Source organism: Pristis pectinata, chromosome 6, assembly GCF_009764475.1.
Source record: "Pristis pectinata isolate sPriPec2 chromosome 6, sPriPec2.1.pri, whole genome shotgun sequence".
NCBI lineage: Eukaryota > Metazoa > Chordata > Chondrichthyes > Rhinopristiformes > Pristidae > Pristis > Pristis pectinata.
In genome coordinates, this window is record NC_067410.1 from 30,617,529 (window position 1) to 30,632,109 (window position 14,581).

The following is a 14,581-nucleotide window of genomic DNA, read 5'->3' on the forward strand; positions in this document are numbered from 1 at the left end:
TTGGTAGAGGTGTACAAGATGATAAGAGGTATAGATCACGTGGACAGTCAGAGACATTTTCCCAGGGCAAAAATGGCTAACACGAGGGGGCATAATTTTAAGATGATTGGAGTAGGGTATAAGGGGGATGTCAGAGGCAAGGTTTTGTTTTAATACACAGAGAGTGGTGGGTGCGTGGAATGCACTGCCGGCAAAGGTGGTGGAGGCAGATACAGTAGGGACATTTTAGAGACTCTTAGATAGCCACATGAATGATAGAAAAATGGAGGGCTATATGGGAGAGAAGGGTTAGATAGATCTTGGAGCAGGATAAAATGTCGGCACAACATCGTGGGCCAAAGGGCCTGTACTGTGCTGTAATGTTCTATGGTGGTATCACCTACAGCAAAAGGATTGAATAGGTAAAGCAAATGTGGTAATTGGCCAAATTCATTTGATCCATGTGTTGCACATCCATGAGACCATCTCATACTGAGATAAATGCATGCAAAATCCTGCATCCAACAAGTAATAGGGAATAATCCTACAACTTCCAATGAGAAGGGATGGAACACGTGCTAAAAGAATAGAGTTTGTGCTGGGTGCTGAAGATAATGACCCTGACCCATGGTACACAATGGCTTTAAGGGCTGCGTGCAAATAAAAGGGGAAACAATTTAATCAAACTGCAGTTCTAACATATCACACAAGACAGTTGCTCACAACAGGATTTGTATCCCAGAACATCATATAGACTTGTCTTCTAACACCTGGTGAAGTTTACTATTTGCAATGCAAGAACAATTGTGCTTCTTCCTCAGGCATTTAAATGAAACACTTGTTGGGTTAAGGATTACATGGAAAATTATATTGCAACACCCTGTTAATCACATCCCTATTTACGATACACTACAATAATTTCTAATTATTTACCGAGATTGTCATTGCTGGTAGTTTAACTCTGAAGGGAAGTCTACTGATTTTAAACTGAGGTGTAAGACTGAAAAAGGCAACTATTCCTGTTGGTGCTATTTGTTAGTAACTGTCTACCATCAAAATGTGCCATTCGATAACTTCAAGTTTGTTTTCACCTACATTTTACAAAATATTCAAGCCTTCCTTCTGAGTATTTACATGGACAGTTGCACATTGAATCGTCAGAAAACAACAGCTGCAACATCGTTAATACAGCCCACTGCTCCATCTTGCCAATGACCATGAAAATACAAAATAGTTCTTTGACAAAGGACACAAATGTCAATCTTTTATTTATTACAGTTAATTTCTGGCAAAAAGTGTTAAAGTTAGTCACATGAAAGGAGAAACGTTTGGAATTTTTATCAGTACTTACGTCTACTTTCATACATGCTTCTTGACTGGGCCCAGATTTTAAAAGGATCTGGCTTCCTTTGCCCAGAGATATCCGTTTGATCCACTGCTGGTACCTCGTTCGAAGGATAGTCAGGAAGCCCAGGGGCGCCCAGGACTGGTGAAGCAGTGTGTGTGCTCCGCTGGCTGGAGACACTGTGCTGGGAGCTGTTCTGGCTGTCCTTCCTTTCCAGTGCCTGCTACAATTATTCAAGAGAACAGAAGGTCACTCCAGCTTTTCACTGAGTGTGAGCAATCGATATAATGCTCCCATTTTGAAAAAAGTCGTTTCTCAAAGTTAAGTTGTTTACTGCAGCTATAACTACTTTAAGGCAGCCCATCATGAAAAGTGTACAATGCACAAAATAAGGAGTCATGACAACCCAGCTTTTTAGAACAATTATATATTTCTAATGACCAGAAAACAGGTGACACATTTCATATCAGGTTCAAAATAAAAACAGGAGGACTTTGCTTTCTTCAAACAGAGAGCCTAGGTAGCCTGAAAATAAATAGCCCAAAGCACACTTCAAGTGAAGATATTCCATGCACACAGATGTATTCTGCCAAAGGGTAAATTTATCTGAAACTGACAAGGAAGCACATGAAGACTGACATTTCTCAAATTTGATAGTGAATGCAACCATGCTTCCCATTTGCAGACCTAATACGATCTGACAATGGAGTGGGCCTGAAGTTACTTTAATGTGACTTTAATCAGCGCTGCCTTGCAACCATTAGAAATGCATTAATTATCTTTTTTTTAGAAAGGAGCTTCTTAGTGGTTGGGAAGGGAACATCCACCAAGATGGGACAAGAAAATGGGAAATTTGCTTCTGTCAATTTTACCTGTAGTACAATCCAATCAGCTAAACAAAGGAGGAATGTTTATAAGTAACATGGAGATAAACAGCTCAAATCTTGGGTAAATTCACAAATGGAAGAAAGAATGAGGATGAAACAAACACATTACACAGCCAGCTGGCAATTCCTTCATGAATACACAATGTATAACGAGAAGAGACACCGGGCCTGGCATGAAACTTACCGACTTTGGGCTTTTCTTGGGAAGTGGTCCTGTGAAACAGCAAAAACAAAAAAAAAATCAAGATTCAGCAATAAGAAAATCTTATAAGAATACAAAGGACATGATCTAAATTTGTTTAGTGAGCATGAATCTCTCGGACCATGTTAAAATCTGTGCCAGCCGCTGTGCCTGGCGTCTGATCAGATCAGATCAGATTATAGCGTGTTGAATCTCCGGTACATCGGTTCTGCTGACTCCTGAATCAGCAGCCTCCAGGCTAGCAGTCTAAACCAGTCAGTGTGACCCACGAAACCAGATTCTGCAGCAGAAGCAGAAAAAAATTCTACAGCTCTGACTACAAAGACATTGCAAAATTAAATTAAAAATTAAAAAATATTCAACGAGCAACAATTCAAATTCCTCTAATTTCTCAGTTAATTCTATACTGCTAAAGCTTCAAAACATTCTCACTCAGAAACTAGCGCAGATATACTACAATAGCTTATGGATGCATAAACCGTGCTTCCTTCTGAAGTTATATTATATGGCAGAGAACTGTAGAGATGAAAGCTCTCAATTACCTAACCTACTGACTCCAAAGTTAGCCATGGCAAATATAAAAATATACGTATTCAGACGGGATAGTAAAGTTCACTAACAATGTTTAGTTTTTATTTAAAATGTTCATGTTCTCTCATTGTCTCCAGAACATGATGAATTGTATGACCCTCCCAGTATAATACTTCTCCAGGTCTGTTACTGACAGTGGATCAAGTTCAGCTTCCTCAGGCTGGACTGATCCCTTATGCACCTCTGAAAGAACCAAGCACTATTTTCAAATGATACTGGAGTTAGAAAATGATAGTCAAACTTTATAAATTGTCAGTGTTATTATGGCCATGAATCCTCTTTTAGTGTCATAGGAGGTACAGGCCTTTTGGTCTCGTGATCCATGCTGACCATCATATACCCATTTACATTCATCTACATTAATCCCATATTTCATTCTTTCCACATTCTCATCAACTTCTACCACATTAGAGGCAACTTGCAGTGTCCTACAAACCTACACATCTTTGAGATGTGGGAGGAAACCAGAGCACTTGGAGAAAACCCATGCAAAGGGAGAACATGCAAACTCCACACAGACAGCATCAGAGGTCAGGTTTGAACCTGGGTCTCTTGTGCTGTGAGGCAGCAGCTCTACTAGATGCACCACTGTGCCGGCTGTACAAAATCTAAAATTCTTAGAAATAGAGAGATTATATGCACCAAGCGTGTACTCTTATGTCAGTACACAGTTAACAGTTCTCTCTGGCTCACTTTAGACCCTACTAAAAGCACAGTAGCAACTCCAGATACAGATTTTGACAGGATTCCACTCAATGCCAGAACTCAGAACTTCGATAAACCAAGTCATTACCATTCTTAATTGTACAAGTGTGGAGTTCACAGCATCACACAGACACATGTGCTATATATAATTTATCTGTGCTATTAAAAGATGATTGCAACAGCTGGAAGCCTGATTTAAAATGTTATTTAGTTATAGGTATTTGACAGTCTATGCAAAGTCTATAAATCATTTCTATCCTGTCTGCTGCCTATGAATGTAATTTCTCTCAAGTGACAAATTAAGAGAGTAATGAGCTAGCCGTTTGGGTAGGGAATGCAGGAGTAGAATTGCATCCTGTGTTGGATGTGACAGTTGCGGCTGCATGTTGTAATTAGTTTCTGAAAATCAGCTCCACTGAAGTTGAAAGAACCTTGCTTCAGAAGTGGAGGATGAGCTGTAGCTGTTATCACATGCATGTATCTAGCACATGTGACAAAGAATGAATTTGCACACCAAAGTTTTTGTAATCTTCCTCCAGCTTCCTCCCATTGATATGCTTCATACAATCCTAACCACAGGCCTCTGTCAGTGTTTGAGTGAGCATAGTAAGAGATGTCTAGTTTTACCAGATGGATGATTCCTCTTCCTGAAAATTACCCAGATACAAACTCTTTCCACCACCAGTTCTAGTGAGATGATTAATGTAAATACTATCAGATCAGTTCGTGATTTCCATACGTATTGGTCCAAGGCCTAATTCCTTGAAAGGGGTACCCATTGAATCGATTCCTCACCTCTCCGGAGTACACTGATACTTAAGTGGTTGCGGGAGCCTTCTGCAAGTTAGATTTATTGGTTGACTTGCCGATCACCAAGACCAAGCTCAGTTGGTCCAATCCTACAGGTTCTTAGAGGGAATCACTGCAATGAGGAAAACCACATGCAGCTTTTTTTTCCATCTAAAGATAACTGAGGTCAATTACAATCCTCAGTACAGTACAGGAAGTATTTACTTCCCAGCTACAAGTGAGATAAGAGGCCTTCAAAAAAATTAATCCCTTTCCCCTTGAATTCTAAATAAAATCCAAATATATATGATTGATTTAATCAATATATATTTTCTTGAGGCACAATTCACACAGCAAGCATGTAAAACACATTTAGTGCAGTCCAAGATTACTTAAACAAATACTGATGTGTTATTTTTTGACTGCACTGGGAAGGTCATCAGTTTATTAATAGGTTACTGTGCCTGTACTTTCCCACACCAGTGATAAGCTGATTAATTGTCAGCATTGTGAGTGCAGTGCACTCCCGGCCAAACCAAAAAACATCAACTCAGCAGATAAAATATTAAACCATTTAAGGTGAAGTTAGCACATTCATGGCATCCACTTGACAAACATCAAGACAGATAAAGCTTAAACATGACAACAGCATGGGAACTGGGGTCTCCAGCAGTCTGGCCCATCTGTCAGAGCTGGCATCCAAAGCATTGAAAATAACCATTTACAGTGCACCTGGCCAATGGCTTCATTCTTAACAAGTCACAACTTCATTTACTAGTCAGGAAAGTAAACAGCCATAAGGTCCAAATAAAATAGCAAGCTGAATCCAAAAAAAACCACAAAGGAAGAAACCAAGCTGATGGGCGATTTGGTTACTCACTGAAAAACTATTGGCTGTGGAATTCTGCAGGACTTGAGTTGCGTTGTCTGCTTTTTGTGGTATTAATCAATGATTCAGACATCCAAAGGCTATGTGATTTAGAAGTCTGCAGAAGATTCCAAAATCCGCCACATGATTGATAATGAATAAGTTGTAAGCTACAGAAGGATGTCAAAAGTGATCAAATTGGCAGAACAATGCCAAATGGAATTCAATATGGATGACTGAAGCAATGCCTTTCGGGAGGACCACAGAGTACCTATTAAGTGGAAAGACACAGAGAAGTAGGGGGATCCTGGAGTGCATATCCACAGATCCCCGAAAGTGGTAAGGCAGGTGATGAGCTGGTTAAAAAGGGATAAAAATATTTTATTATCGAAGGAACAGAATAAAATTACAGGAAGGTACAGGTAGAGAGGGCCACAGAATTCCTAAACTTGATTTAGGAGAACCTTTTCATTCAGTAGGTAGCAAGACCAATAAGAGGGGAGGCAATGCTGTACTTATAAGAAAAGAAGATGAGTATTGGCAAGGCAATATTTTCATGGTTGTGATCATATATCATTTAGATTTAGCAGTATTGTGGAAAAGAGCAAAACTAAAATCACAGTAAAGATTCTAAACTGGGAAAGGCAAATTTTACTAGTTTGAGAACTTTAGCAAAAATTGACTAGAAGCAGGCTACAAAAATGGAAATCAGTGTTGGAGCAGTGGGAGGTATTCAAGAAGGCTTTCCAAAATGTCCAGGGTAAACATGCTTCCACAAAGACTGTCAAATCTAGGGCACCTTGGAATATTAGCGCATTAGTAGAAGATAAAAGCATAAAAGGGGGGCTTATGTCATACACAGGGGCATTACCGGATGCAGAATGTCCACAAGAATACAGAAGGCGTGAGAAAAAAGATAATTTAGAAAGCAGAGAGAGAGCATGAAAAATACTGGCATGTAACATCAAAGAAAATCCAAAGAGGTTATACCATTACATCGAGAACATGAGGATAACCAAGGAAACAGTAAGGCCTATTATGGACCAAAAAGTGTAACTTGGAGCAGAGAACATGATTAGGAATCATGAGTACTTTGCAACTCTCTTCACAGAAGAGGCGATGACAACAATGTTGTAGTTACAAATTATCAGGTCCCAATGGAGTTTAACCTGTGCTGTTTAAAGCAGGGGATGAAATTATGGAGGTTTTGACCATTACGTTTCAATCCTCCCTGGCTACAATAGTGGTACTAAAGTAATGGATGACTGCTAACATTGTACTCTTGTTCAAAAAGAAAAGGAATGGATAAACTAAGTAATTACAGGCACATTAGTTTAACTTTGGTGGTGGGAAAGTTATTGGATTCAACTCTGAATGCCAGTATTCATTAATGAAAGGTGATCAATACGAATTTGTTAAGGGAAGGTTAGGTTCGACTAACTTGATTGAATTTCCTGAGAAAATAAGGATTTATGTGGCTTTATGTGGCATTACATCCATTGTAGTCTGTGTAGATGTTAGCAAGGCATTTGAAGAGGTCCCACATGGCAAGCTGGTCAAGAAAGGAAAAGCTGCGGGATCCAAGGGAGAATGGCAAATTGGATCCAAAATTGGCTCAGCAGGAGCTTACAGAGTGTAATGATTGATGGGTATTTTTGTGACTGGAAGGTTGTTACCAATGGGGTTTCACAGGGCTCAGTACTTGGTCCCTTGCTTATGAGATATACAGTACATACGACTCTTTAAGGAATAGTTTGATAGACTAGGGTTCCTTCCTCTGAAACACAGGGGATGAAGGAAGGTTTAATTAAGACACATGGAATTATGAGAGGTCTGCATGAGAGGAACAGGAACGATACATTTTCCTTGGCACAGAGGTCAGTAATTGCTTTGAAGTAATTGATTAAAGGATAAGCAGGGTCTCAGAACCTTCTTTGAACCAGAGTGTGATGGAAACCTGGATTCCACAGCTTTAAAAGGTGGTGGGTATGGGACAGGGGAGGTGGGGAGAGAATGGTAGGGGGTGAGAGGTAGGGGGAGGAAAAAAAGTTACAAAGGCTCCCATCACATTTAAACATTGCTTAATGTTATATTTAGAAAATTAACAAATCCACACAGTTGGCTTCTTTAATTCACATGTTCTGGATGTGTCAGAGTCTTAAAAAATATTGGACAGAGGTCTTTCATACTTTTTCTGTACTTTTCAAAATAAATTTTAAACTTAATCCTTTGACTGCACTATTTGGGATTGTTGGAGAAAAAGATACAACTTTGAAGGCTTCTGATTTACACATTCTGGCTTTTATTTCTCTTATAGCCAGGAGGGCTGTGTTGCTTAAATGGAAGGAAGTTACTCCGCCTACTCATGCTCAATGGTTACGGGATGTTATGTCATACCTGAATCTAGGGAGGATTCACTCTTCAGTTTTTGAATCTAACTTAGACTTTCAAACCTTGTGGGGATCTTTCTTGAATTATTTTCAAAATCTTTGATTTGGTGACTAAAACGCTGACACTGTTACATTTTTAAGGGTTTTTCCTTGTTTTTTTCCATCAAACAGCTTTGGTTTTTGGTAGTGGGAGTAATTTTCTAAAATAAAATATTTCAATTTTTTTTCCTTCATTGACTATTATATGTGATTATTAATTTAGAGTATTGTGATCTTAAGTATGATTTAACACAACATATTCAGTAGTATTTTTACTCTCTTTTTTGATGCATGTACTCAGTATTTTTTTTCATGGATTTAATAAAAATATTGTAAGAAAGAAAGAAAGCAAATCCACACAGTTGACCAAGAGCTGGCAAGTTGGCCAAGTCTAGAAAGAAGTGTTTAGTCAACATGGGCATGATAGTCTCCTGTCATAAAGTTCTATGAATTTCACACTAGTTAATTGGTTAGCAAAATTAAATTTTTCTCTCCCTCATTCTTGTTATAATTTCTTTCTTACTCCTCACCCCCTGTTGACTGTAAATCCTTCTGAAATATAAATCTATGGAACCACACATGTACACACGGATCAGCTCAACAGTTATGGGCAGCAAGCCACAAGTTAACAGTTCGAAAGTCTTTGCGGCTTACAATATCCTTATTGGGTATGGTCGCAGAAGGTGCAGTAGTATCCAGAAGCCAGGAGTATTGATCTGGGAAACAAACCTGTTATCTTTTGCTGGTCTGCCCTACATCTGACCTCTGACCCACAGCAATTTGTCTCACTCGTAACTGTCCTCTGAAATGACTTAGCAAGCCACAGAAATCAGGTGTCATTAAGGTTGTGAATAAATGCTGACTGAGCTATGAATCTCATGTAAATAAGAATAGGTAGGAAACATTTTTACTTTCATAGGTTGAAAACCAGAAAATTGCATCATATTTCTAGTGTCATAAATGAAATTAAAACACTGACATTAATACACAACTGTTTAGAAACATTTTAAACTTTTCACATACATTGAAATACTGTTGTAAAATGGTGACCACTAGTAAACATGACAGCCATTTCAGACACCAAGATGTATTTACCATTATTACATAAAAAATCAGAATGAAATACCATTCAGACTTTCATGCTGTGACAGCTCTTTGAAAGAGCCACCAATTACACCCATTCTCTGGTCTTTCCTTTATAAGTTATTTGGAAATCATTAATGCATTTGCTTCCATCAACCTTTGCAGATCATAACAACATGCCACGAAAAGACATTTCTCATCTTACTCTGAATTTTTTTGTCAATTACCTTCAATACACATCTCTGGTTATCAATTCTGCAACCAGTGGAAAGAGTTTAAGTTCTCAGTCTGTTTACTCTTGGACTGACGCAGTAATTGCATGTGGTTCAGAAATCACTGCATGCAGAAAGCTTTTTGTAGTTCTTCCCTTGTTATGTTGAAGCTTCATAGACTAAACCACTCATTAGAACTGGCTTGTCCACCTTGAAATCTGTGAAAGGTTCCCCGAGAACACGTGCACACTAGCATCCCAAGCACAAACCAGAGTGCTGCAAATATTCTGGTAACTTCATTTCAACCTCTGCATGAGAATTGTTACTAAGCAATTGGGATGTGAGAAATGTATTCTGTTTTGATCTCTGATCTATTAATGCATTGGCTGTCTGCTATATTTTCAGGTTTTAAATATTATAAAATAAAGCAACTCTGGTTTTGTATTTCAAAGTACAAAATCTCATCTTCAGGTTTTTAGAACTGACCTTGAATGTCGTATCATGCATTCTAAAAAGCAGTCACTTCCAAACCCTCAGGGTCATTAGTTTCCTGCCAAAATTCTCTACTGCATTCCTTGTTTGGAATTTTGAATGTCCTGTACAATGAAGCCTTTGAAAACCAGGAAGAAACAGGTTATAATAGTCATTCAAAGGCTGTTGTTTGTTTAGTTTCTTCATTACAGAGATGGATCCATGACAAATTTTTGCCAAGTTCATGCTTCTGGAGCCCACTGTAACATTATACCTCAAAGCACATATCACAGAGGAAGGAAAGAGAGACTTGATACCTAAAAATGGTCTGATTGCACAGAGACAATCAGGAGTGCAATGCTGATGGCAAAGAGACAGTTTCCGAATACTTCCAATTAAAACAACCTTGATATTGATTGCTGCAGTGTGAATCAGCACTTGGCACTCTATCAGGTGGAGTGACTTGCAGTCCAAGATATGAGAGGCTGTAAAATTCTCCAGATAATGTTTAATTATTAGGTACATTCACAGACAGAGACAGAAAGAGACAGAGAGAGAGAGAGGGACGAGCAAGTGAAGAGTTTTTATATTTTGATAGGAGATCTCAACTTACAGGCTTGCATCTCTTTATTCTGACCAAGAGGAGGATTTTCATCAATATGCACTAGCACCCACCACAGGGCAAATTGCTGGAATTTATTAAAACTTAATCCACATACTCATAGATTTAGCTTTCCTTGTCACTTAGGTGTACACAAACTCTGTACGTAGTTCACCCCTTCAAGCCGATGCAGTAATTGCACGTGGCTGAGAAACGACCATGAGAAAGCTTTTTGTAGTCCACGTTTTCATATTTATGTGCAGTTCATGGCTGGGTCAGCATTTATTCCCAACAATTGCACCCGAACTCCACCAGAAGTATGAGCTGAAGATTCCATAATGCAATTTATAAAAACTGTTCAGAATTAATCATAACTAAAGGCTGATTTCCCCCCCAACATGTTGGATTATCTTTACAAAGAATTTCTGCCTTCTGTACTTCCATACCTGCAGAAGTGGAGACAGTAGACACTTTGTCCCTGGACTCACCATCCAGGGGCATTCCACAATGTCCAGAGCTGATGGGCTGGATACACTGTGTATCTGGCCCTGCATCATTATGCCAATCATTATGCATTTCCATTCATTTAAATGGGAAAGCCGACTGGCATTATAAACATAATTTTAATTAATTTCTATAACTTAATTGAAACTTTTAATAAGATTTAATTTTATTGTTTAAATGTTTTTTTCCACTGCTTTAAATGGTGACAGAGACATTGGAAACCTTGGACAAGGCCTCCTGACAGCGCAAACTTTGTGTCATGAAGAGCAAGGGCAGGGAGTGGGGTGGTGGTGGGGAAGGTTGGGGAGGGGAATAGGGAGGCTTTAGATGCTAGATGGCTGCAAAAGGTATAATTGTAGGGTTAGTGCAAGGGGTGAAGGCGAGATCCTGTCCAATGAATGGTCACTATCATGCTCTAATTTAAGCCAGGAATCATCATGGTTCCCCAAAGTGTAATTAATGTGCCAAATGTCAAAGATTAGCAGAAAGTTCTTATCCACTGGCTGATGCATAACTGTATGAAGTTACTGACAAATTCTGTAACATTTGTGTTTTAACAAAAATCCTGAGCAGAAATAACTATAATTTCTATTTCCTGTTATATATATTTAACATATAAATATTCTCCATCAATGAAATGTGCTGGCCAAGGAGATAGTTTGGTAAGACGTATTTCATATTTTTTTTCTGTTTATGTTCTGAGGATCTATAGGCTGCACCATGTGTTAAATCAGCATAAACTCATGTATAGATAGTTATTTACAAAGTGGTTTATGTAGAGGGACCTTGTCCCAGCCAGGGCCTTGTCCCAGGACTACCCTAAGCAATAAGTGAAATTGAGAGGTATCAAAGAGTAAATAATGCTGTTGCTGCAGAAAGCAGGTTTTACCAATGTCAGGGAGGTTGTAGGAGTCAATATCAATTGTAGTGTTCAGGTCAAGCAAGGTTAGAGGACGGAGGCCAATGGACCCAGACAATGAAGGATGAAAGGGTCAGCATTTATTCCCAACCTTAGTTGCACCTGAACTCCACCAGAAGTATGAGCTGAAGATTCCATAATGCAATTTATATTAAAATTTGTCCATAATTAAATCACAACTAAAGACTGATTTCCCACCACCCCGCCCCCCCCCCCCCCCCCCCCACCCCCCGGTTGGATTATTTTTACAAAGACTTTCTGCCTTCTGTACTTCCATACCTGCAGAAGTGGAGACAGTAGACACTTTGCAACAAGTAGGTGGAAGGGAATGTTCAACTTGCAGCAGTGGCAGAGGCTTTGAACTGACCGCTCTACAAGGTTAATGCTTGACAAATTTGTTTTGGGAGGGTGAAAGCCTTGGATCAGGAAAAATTAATAAAATTTTAGACTGTGGTTACGGCAGTTTAAATGCAGCTGAGGGTTGTGGGAGGTGAAGTAGAGAGTCGGAAAGATTGAATGGGGATAAGGTTTATATAGGTCGGCACAACATCGTGGGCCGAAGGGCCCGTACTGTGCTGCACTGTTCTATGTCAATGTATGCAACAGTAAACTCAGTGATGGCACTCCCACCTGCCAAGGAAGATTCGAGATTCATGCCTAGTCTTAGAACTTCAGCACATACTTCACACCAAGGCTATCTATTGTAGTACTGAGGGAAGTTCCACACCGTTGGGGGTTTTGCCTGCCAACTTTCAGATGTGATGTTAAACTGAAGTCTTGCCTGCTCTCTAAGGTTTAATTATCTTATTCCAATTATCATCTGGGAGTTATTGTTTTGCAGCTGATGTTATGTGGTATTTAATGTTGAAAACCCCTATATTACAATGCCACCTACAGGAGCTGCCAGTAGTGAAATTATATTGACATACTTGGATTGGGGTTTCCCATCAGAAATGTACAAAGGCTTTTACTGTGGTCTCAGTGTCATTTAAGATAGAATATTGTGACCTTCCAACTGGGAGTCTAAATTATAATCAAGATAGCAATAAAATGAATTTTATAAAAACACAGAGCAATCTGATAAACTTGGATACTTGCTGGGATCTCATGTGGACTCCTGATGCTGTGGAACCTCATTCAGCTTTATAACTATCTGAGTAAGAATATCAATAATGTGCTAACTAGTTTGAAAATAGATATTTTGGTACTTAACAAAATGGAAATTAGTAACACTGTTTCACAGGTATTTCCTGTTCTGCCAACAGTCAACCACTGATCTATATACAAAATCACTTGCAAGTGAACATTGATAAATAATTCACACTAAAGGCTTGCATCAGTGGTGGAATGAACACACATGGCTACGTTATCAAGAGCACCACTCCATGATTATCGGGCACCATGTCAATAGTGAAAAGGTAGACCAGGATGTATTATTCAACAAATTTACATATGCAACCACTTGCCTGATGATATATCCTCATAGAGAATAAATTGAAGTGCATTCATTCAAATGTGTGTGAAGGTGCTTTAGTGTTACAGATTGCTGAATAGATAATTCTTAGGAGCTTAGATTCAAAACAGAACTGTACACCAGATTTAGAGACAAATGTGAATACTTTAATAAAGACCTAAAGCTATAAAAAAAAGCATCTAAGCACATTTATGAACACTGAGCCATTATATAAGAAAAGGGAATGATTCCAGACACATGGAATTCAGTTTTCTTAGAACGGCACAGCAAAAGGGCCAATTATTTGCACTCAAAATTCAATTGTTCATTTCTGCAGCTGTACGTAAGGATGGTATTGCTTGTCAGGCAACAACAAGCAGAACAAGAATGAAGAGGTACAATTCACATTCTAATTCTCAATAACATAACTAGTATTTTACCTTCTCTCAATACCAAAAATACTTTACAACATTGCAAGTTCTTGCCAGTAGATATTTGCCAAATCAACATTCCACCATTTCATTAACCTTAATTGCAGCACAAGGGATGACCTCTTCCGCAGAGCGATTTGTTATTGATAGACAAAGGGTTAAATGTTTAGTTTAACTGTCGCAATTACAGGACGCACTATATATTTCTGCACTGTGTGAAAATAGCGATTGCTGTCACATTGCCAGAAAATCTCACTGTTAAACTTGGGTGGACTGAGGTGTGGAATGTGGAAATGGTGCATTCACCTCTGTTGCAAAAGCAAATAAAAACCTGCAGATGTTGGAAATCTGAAACAAAAACAGAAAATGTTGGAAACACTCTGGGTCAGGCAACACTTGTTGAATGAGAAATACAGTTCATATTTAAGGTCAAAGTGTCTTTGACCTGAAACAATAACACTTTCCCTTTCCAGAGGCTGCCTAACCTGTAGAATGTTTCCAGCATTATACTGCACAAGGAAATGGTTGTGGCTATCAGTGGTATCCACTGGAGTGTATTTGGAATACAATTAAGAGATGGGGTTGGGAGGGGCGGGGGTGTCAGGGGTTTGAAATTAAAAGACAGACAAGTAACCTTGCAGTAGGTTTGAAATTGGATTCCACCTTTGAATTATTGCAACTTTATTGATTCTAAATTTATATTTAATATGTATTGTTGGGCAGGTGGTTGGATGCAAGAGAATTATTTTCTAGTGCAATATTATTATGATGATAAAAGAATTTTGAAACTATAATCCCTTGCTGTATGAATGATTAGTTAGATAATGGAAATAGTTCATTCGAAAGCTGAAAATATCAAGATTTACACACACTTTACCAATGAGAGATAAAAGACTGACATGATCATAAGTAATTTGTTATTACACCAATAGATACATGATGTGTATTTAAAACCAAAACTTATATTTGGTAATGAAATTCATATCAATTTTCTGCTTTCTTATGAGGACATTAGCTTATTTACCTTCAGGAGTGGGCAGAAAATTGACGAAAATACATGCATTGTTCATTCATTATCATTAGACTTCAGATCTTCATGCTTGTATATTTAA

General features: G+C 38.6%; 1 protein-coding gene across 1 annotated transcript in view; it reads right to left on the reverse strand.

Annotated features, from left to right (window-relative positions):
• The window catches only part of magi1b (membrane associated guanylate kinase, WW and PDZ domain containing 1b), a 344,503-nt gene that overhangs the window by 57,837 nt on the left and 272,085 nt on the right, over nt 1-14,581 (reverse strand). Inside the window, exons 14-15 of the mRNA XM_052017630.1 lie at nt 2,396-2,424; nt 1,331-1,547 (exon numbers count right to left, since the gene is read on the reverse strand). Coding sequence (XP_051873590.1) covers nt 1,331-1,547; nt 2,396-2,424 — 246 coding nt within the window. The remainder of the gene's footprint in view (nt 1-1,330; nt 1,548-2,395; nt 2,425-14,581) is intronic.